Here is a 7,196-nt window from a genome sequence, read left to right as displayed (position 1 = left end):
ATTCAAATATTATTAACAACAATATATGATTAAAACTGACCTTGTTAGGTGGAGCTTGGATACCGTGGAAAGGTAAATTTTCATAAAATGTTTTAGTCGTACCGTCCCCCATTGTTTCCGTCATATTATTCGCTTGATTATTATTTCCATTTTCGTTCGAATCTACAAAAAATGATCATCGATCTATCGTTAATATTATTTTCCTAATGTTTCCTATTCAAATTTTATCTCAAATACACTGTGTATTATAATTTGTCTATGTTCAATCAAAAGTCATTAATTAACATTTGTAATAGAAAAAAATCCGATTTCGGAAACGTATACTTTTTGTACACACTATTATTGATGCTTAATAAATTTTTCCTGAATTTTTAATGGAATTTGAAACAATTTAAGCTATTAAGTATAACAATTATATATGAACGTTGATATTATATTCATTGCATGAAAAAACGCTATCTCTTTATCGTCAATAAATTCGGCAGTTGCTTGAAAAATGGATCAAAGTCATCGAAAATAATAGAAAATATTTCGAATAATAACGTACGTATGATTATTTTATAAATAAATAATAAATTTGCGTATATTAAAAGATACCGAATTAATTGCTACAGCTGATACATCGGTCAATTTGATTGTGTGTCGAAAATGTATATTCAGTGACTTTCGAAATTACATAGACGATATATAAACTGAAAATAATTCGACTATAACAACTTACATTTCATTTGTTTCCGTTTACGCCTGCAAATTATAAGGATGACTACACAGACGATAATTATCGCAAGTATTATGATAATTGATACGATTATTGCTATGAGTAACAGGTTACCATCCATACGATACCACCAAGGTACGTCTCCTATATTTAAACAAAAACAGAACAAAAAAAATACAAAATAAAATAAACCAAATAGACAAAAAAATACAATGATAACAACAATAACAGTAACAACCAAAAGTAGACACGACATTTGTATTTTACAATATTTTTTTTTTTTTTTTTTATTCAATTGAGGATCAATCCATCGTATAATAAAAAGAAAAGAATTCAAATAAATTCGTTAATAAATATTTCGATGAATATAAAATGGGAAATCTGTCTCACCGGAAATATCCAAATCGCAGGGCTCGGATTGACCGATTGAATTGTTGGCAATGCACACGTATGTTCGAAATTTCGTGATTGAAGTATCCAAAAGTACATAGCTTATCCCATCCTGAATCTCGAAATCTACCGTTTCGTTGTCATTTTCTATGAACCAGATGAAATCGATTTCTTCTGGATTTCCAATTGCCGAACAGCTGATGTAATCCATATCCTTCAATCGTTCTCGCTGTATCTGACACTCAGGCTTAACTGCGTTCAAAAGAAAGAAAAAAAAAGGGCCATAGGAGAGAGAGAGAGAGAGAGAGAAAGAGAGAGAGAGAGAGAGAGAAAGAGAGAGAATTTTTGTAATTCTTTTTCAAAAAAAAAAAAACGTATTTCCAATGAGAATCGACCAATATATCGAAAAAGAAAAAAAAACAACATTAAAAATAGGAAAAAATAACAAGAAGAATGTGAGAGATAAAATAAACAAATATAATGGTTGAAGTATTTCAATCGTAACGCATAAAATATCTACGTTATTTATGGTTTTATGGAAAAAGTTTTGAGGATGAAATGAAATTGTTTGAAGAAAAAAAAAAAAAGAAAAAAAAAAGAAATAAAAAGGCCACGCGTACTGGAAATCTAATTTGTTTTTCAATGTCAGGTTTTTTCTTTATCTAATTAAATCATACATTTATCTTATTACTTTGATCGATCCAATCTTGTTTAACAAAATTTATAAAATTATTTATATCGAAAAAGTATTAATTTTGGAATGATATTTATTTCTATATTACTAATAAACTAATTACACATTTACTAAAATTTAATCTATAATTTATATAAGTATCGTATTATATTTATTATAATTAATAAATATATTTTCTAAACTACGTCGAATTATGTTATTTAAAAAACATAAGATTCTATTATACAGAGAAATATCTGAAAAAGGAATGACCTTGGAAAAAAAAAATTAAAAATTATCTTATCTCTACACGTGCTTGAAATATTACAAATTGGTCTCGTGTACTTTTAACATTAAACCATAAACAATGGAAATATTAATGTGTTCCCAATTAAATGAGGGAACGCGCTGTATTTGGAAATATTTATAAATAAAAAAAAGTAGGGTATTTACATTGGACGTTGACGACGAGGGAAATATTAAGTTTCCCGTGCTGATTTGATGCCTCGCAATAATAAGTCCCATTGCTGCGTCTAGGTATAGGTGTTTTTAAATCAAGTATTTGCCCTTCGATAATAGTATCGTTCGAACCCTCGCGGAACCATCTGAAGGTCGCGTTTGGATAAGCTTTCGCGTCGCAACTGACAGTTTCCGGTATGGTGTCGACCGTAACGTTTATTATCTTCTTTGAAATCGTCATGTTCTCTGGTGGAACTAAACGTGAATGATAGATCAACAAAACAAAATCCCCGAAACTAAATTAAATCATGTTTAAAATAATTAATTAATTAATTCGTTCATTAATTAATTAACATTAGTTTCCACTTACATTCAACGTGAAATTGAGTTGTACTTTCGATTGGTATTCCAATACCATTATCGCTACTTTTACAGGTAAATTTAGCATCATCGTCCATATGATCGAGCCGACCGTTTGGTAGTGCAGTCAAATTCCAGGTTAAATTGGATTGAATACTTGCGAAATGATTGTTTTCATAATCCAATGGCTTATGGCTGTTTAATAAATAATAACGATCGGATATTTCGAAATCTATGGGATCGTCATTTCTGTACCAAGAAACGTTACAATTTGGGACACATTCTATCCAACAAACGAGGCTAACGTTTTTAGAATTGTACACAAATCCTTGATACTTTTCCAGAGCTTGGATAAACGTTGGTGCAACTGATCAACAAATGATGATCGATCGTTTAACATTTATCACGAATAATCTTTAAAAGACATTGTTGTTATATATATTATATAATAATTTACCTAAAACATCGATAGCGGTTGTAGCGGGATATCCAACACCAGCTTCGTTGAAAGCCATGCAGGTAAAATTAGCGGCAGCTTTAACGTCGACAAAGTCGATATAGAGCACGGAATTGGTCTCATCTGGTAACCTATACAAATCTCGATGCCATTTGAAACCAATTATTTCCGGTCTCCCAGGATCCACAACGGAACAGCTGATAGACAATTGTTGTCCTTTAACAACACGTTTGGGTTCATAGGATATGGTTGCTGGGCCAGGTTTATCTGTCGAATTTTGGTTCGGTGTTGGTGTTTAGAAAATGGTCGAATTAAGAATAAAATAAATGAAAAAAAAAAAAAAAAAAAAGAAAGAGCAAGAACGTACAATAAATGGTGACAGATGTGCTGGGAGACATGGGACCCCAGCCAGCATCGTTTCTACCCTCGCAAGAATAATCTCCGTGAAAGGAACGTCCAACAGCTTCCAATAACAGTTTGCTAGGGTCAATGTCGCAAATACTGGAGGATTCTTCGGGCAACGTTGACGTTATCGTATCGTTCGTCGTGCAGTCTGGAAGTTCCTTTAGGAGATCCCCATCCAAGTACCACCGTACGGCCGTTAGGATCTCGGGATTTCCAAAAAGTACCGAACAACTCAGCGACACGTTCAAACGTTCTTCCTCGTTCACCGGCGTGCCCGGATCCGATATCACTTCAACCACGGGTTTATCTGAAGAAGTGCATGAGAATGAACGACATTAAATTCTCGATTTTCTATCTTACCGTGTACACGCATACACGTGCACATCTACACGTAAATGTATAAAGAAAAGTAGATTGTACAGGTATACTCACATAAAACGGACACATTTACGCTCTCCTTGGAACTGGTAGCCCCAACGCTATTCTCTAAAATGCATTTATAGGAACCCATATCGGTAGCGGTTGCATTCTTTACAGTTAATGCCGTATTCTCCGTGCTACCACCCTCATAATGCTCGTCTTCGTCCAATGTTAACTCCAGATCTTCTTGTAACCTGGTAAAAAACGTCGCAAGGATAAACAAAAGGGTGACCATTTCCGTTCTCTCTTTCTCTCTCTCTCTCTCTTTTTTTTCTTTTTTTTTATTATTATTTTCTCTTTTTTCCCTTCTCTTTTTCGCGCGCGCGCAGTGCACGCGCCAGTTCAAACAAACGAATACGATATCCCTTTTGTTCGTGACTGGCGTCTCTCATTCGAGACTTTTCTTTTAATTGAAATCTTACACTTCGAAGAATGTAACTTACCCATTGTGATTTTCTACCAACTCGGTTGGCCCCTTTTTTTTTGCAAACAAATCACAATCCACGTTCCCTTTTTTTTTCTTTTTCTTCTTCTTCTTCTTCTTCTCTTTTCTTTTCTATTTTTTTTTCTTTTATTTTTTCTTTCATAGTCTTTGATTTTAAAGTAATAAAACGAAGAATGGGATGAGAGAACAACAATAATAACAACAACACAACAATAAATATAGAAAATATGTTTTCACCGTTCGATAATGAAGCGTACCTGCCTTATAAAAAGAAATGAATACATCGTACCGTTTGGAAGTACCTAAAGGAGGAGGAGAAGAAAGAGGAGGTGGAGGTGGAGGTGGAGGTGGAGGTGGTGGTGGTGGTAAGAAGTATGAAGAAGGGAAAAAGAAAACAAAAAAGGAAAAAAGAAAGAAGAATGGGGCGGAGAGATAGTAGACATGGAGTCAAAGAAATAGAAAAGAAAAGAATAAGAGAAAGAAAAAAATGAGAAACATCGCTCTCTTGGCCTCCTTTCGTCGAAAGAGAGCCAGTTACGTTACGTTTTACCTACACATTTACGGAATTGTATAGAAGGACTAATGAATATTTTTACCATTTACTTGTTACCACCTTTGAAAGGGAAGCAACTTTGTGAAAGTGAGAGAAAAACCTGGCGAGGGGTTCGGTAGGGGGAAGGGTGCTGGAGGGAGGGGGGTGGCGGGAAGAGGAAGGACTGGCTTTGAATTAAGGTCAACTCGTTGCTAGATGGATAAATCGATAGGGATCAATGGTACCCTTCCAATGAACAAATCAACCGACCTACGAAGATTGGCGAACACCGTTAAAACAAATGAATTATTATAATAAAAAATTCATTATCTTTAATTGAGGATAGAAAAAATGTAGAACAGATGCTCGAAAGGGGGTCATTAATATCTTCGCACACGTGAACACGTATTTGAATTGTATTTTTATTAAACGAAAAAAGATATTAAAAATATTTCATATCTCATTGGTTTTTCGAATGAACAATATGAACAAACCAACGAAGATCGTCGAAAATCTTTGGAATGCGTTTATTGAGAAAAATATTGATTATCCATATCGTGGAAACAAAAAAGTGCGTTACAATTCTTCATCCCTTATTTTATTTTATTTTTTGTTTTAAAGAGAGAATCATTAGTACCTTTGAATTTGAATAACATTATTTAAAATGAATGATATATATTTATCAAACGAACGAAATAAATGAAACTTTTATTTCTAGTCTCCTCCACCCCCACCTCCATTGATTTTCGAACAAATAAACGAACGAACCCAATAAACGTATATTCGAACGTCGAATAATTTTATTTACAAAAAAGGGTCTCATAAAATTAATAGAATTTCATTCCCTACCATTGATTTTCGAATGAACAATTATTTGAGCGAATTAATAAAGATGGAAGAACATCGAATAATTTTATTAATCCAAATTATCTCGTGGAATTAATTTAACGGGGGAAGTGAGGGATTGGCGTGAGGTGGGAGGAGGGGAAAAAGGGAACAAATTTTTCGTATGTGAAAAATAAAAAATACAAGATTTTTATATCCTTTACCCCATGGGATTTTCGGACTAAATTTAAACGTGGAGCCTAAAGTGCCAATTAGTAGAGGGATGATATCGTTTCGAAGTGTAAAGCGAACGAAGTTGATCGGATTGAAGATGGCTATGGGGGATGATATATTACGACAGTGAGAGAGAGAGAGAGAGAGAGAGAGAGAGAGAGAGAGAAAGGGAGACTGGTTGAGTGAATAAAGCAGATAGAAAATAGAAGGGAAAGTAGCGGATACAAAGGACGAGAGAATGAAAAGTAGATAGAAGGGAAGACAGGATGAAAGGATGTTGAAAAGGCTAGAGAAATTTATTATGTCCTGGGACGGATTCCTCTTTAGCTTCGAATGAAAAAGGTGCATTAGTAATGCCAAAGATCGGCTAGATATGTTCTCTTATTTCAACTAATATAACTACCATAATGATAATGATGAGGGTAATGAGAATGTTGGTAATTTTGTTACTTTTGGTTATGTACAGTTTTTTTTGCAATTTAGTATTTAAAAAAAAAATAATTCTTTAATTTTAATTTTGTATTTTTACTGATTTATAAAATAAAATATTGTTTAATATATTAATTTGTTAATATCGTAAATAGATGAGCAATATTTTAAATAAAATGTTAGTATTGGATGTGTGATATTTGTGAAAAGAAATTGAATTGATGGTTAAATATTTTTCATAAAATATTAACATTTGATAAATAATATTTATCAAATATATTATTTTATATTGATTAAAATAAAAATAAATAAATATTAAATAGAAAATATAATTTACCATTTAACTTTAATCAAAGTATTTGGATTAGCCTCGTAATCGCAGAAAATCGTAAAATCTTCCGTTTCATTGACGGTTATGTTAACCGGTTTCATTTTGATTATCGGCGGATCTGTGAAATGAATGAAATATAAGAAGATAAATGAGAGAGATACAGTTAAAAAGTGTTAACTTATATATATATAAAAAGTTAAGTATAAATATATACATCGGTTAAATATACATATATACACATATACACACTCAATATAATATTACTTACACAATACTTTGATCGTAATTACTTCCTTCATGGGTTTGAGGCGTTTAGTACGAATAACAGGATTTTCAGCGATGCAACTAAACGTTTTTCCATTGTCGTATTCCGATGCCGTAAAAGCAAGATAACTTATCGTTTTTGACGTACTATCGTTCTACGAACAAATAAATCGTTTAAAGTCATTTAATCCTATCAACGTAGCTCGTCTATATTTATTTATGTATACACGTATTTATGTATTTTATAACGCGAA

At 32.6% G+C, this 7,196-nt stretch overlaps 1 protein-coding gene across 15 annotated transcripts in view; it reads right to left on the bottom strand.

Moving 5' to 3' along the window:
- LOC122517086 (hemicentin-2) overlaps positions 1–7,196 on the bottom strand; it is a 31,334-nt gene that overhangs the window by 2,661 nt on the left and 21,477 nt on the right. For all 15 annotated transcript variants that reach the window (XM_043635433.1, XM_043635440.1, XM_043635436.1 and 12 more), the window contains 10 exons: positions 6,947–7,097; positions 6,685–6,796; positions 3,895–4,076; positions 3,425–3,769; positions 3,058–3,324; positions 2,611–2,967; positions 2,235–2,495; positions 1,109–1,360; positions 722–862; positions 41–162 (listed from right to left, as the gene is read on the bottom strand). In XM_043635433.1, the coding sequence (XP_043491368.1) occupies positions 41–162; positions 722–862; positions 1,109–1,360; positions 2,235–2,495; positions 2,611–2,967; positions 3,058–3,324; positions 3,425–3,769; positions 3,895–4,076; positions 6,685–6,796; positions 6,947–7,097 (2,190 nt within the window). The remainder of the gene's footprint in view (positions 1–40; positions 163–721; positions 863–1,108; positions 1,361–2,234; positions 2,496–2,610; positions 2,968–3,057; positions 3,325–3,424; positions 3,770–3,894; positions 4,077–6,684; positions 6,797–6,946; positions 7,098–7,196) is intronic.

This window comes from Polistes fuscatus, unplaced genomic scaffold (assembly GCF_010416935.1).
Source record: "Polistes fuscatus isolate 324 unplaced genomic scaffold, CU_Pfus_HIC Scaffold2, whole genome shotgun sequence".
In the NCBI taxonomy this organism is placed as follows: Eukaryota; Metazoa; Arthropoda; class Insecta; order Hymenoptera; family Vespidae; genus Polistes; species Polistes fuscatus.
The sequence above is the reverse complement of the archived record's forward strand: the minus strand, read 5'-3'. Positions and strand labels throughout refer to the sequence as shown.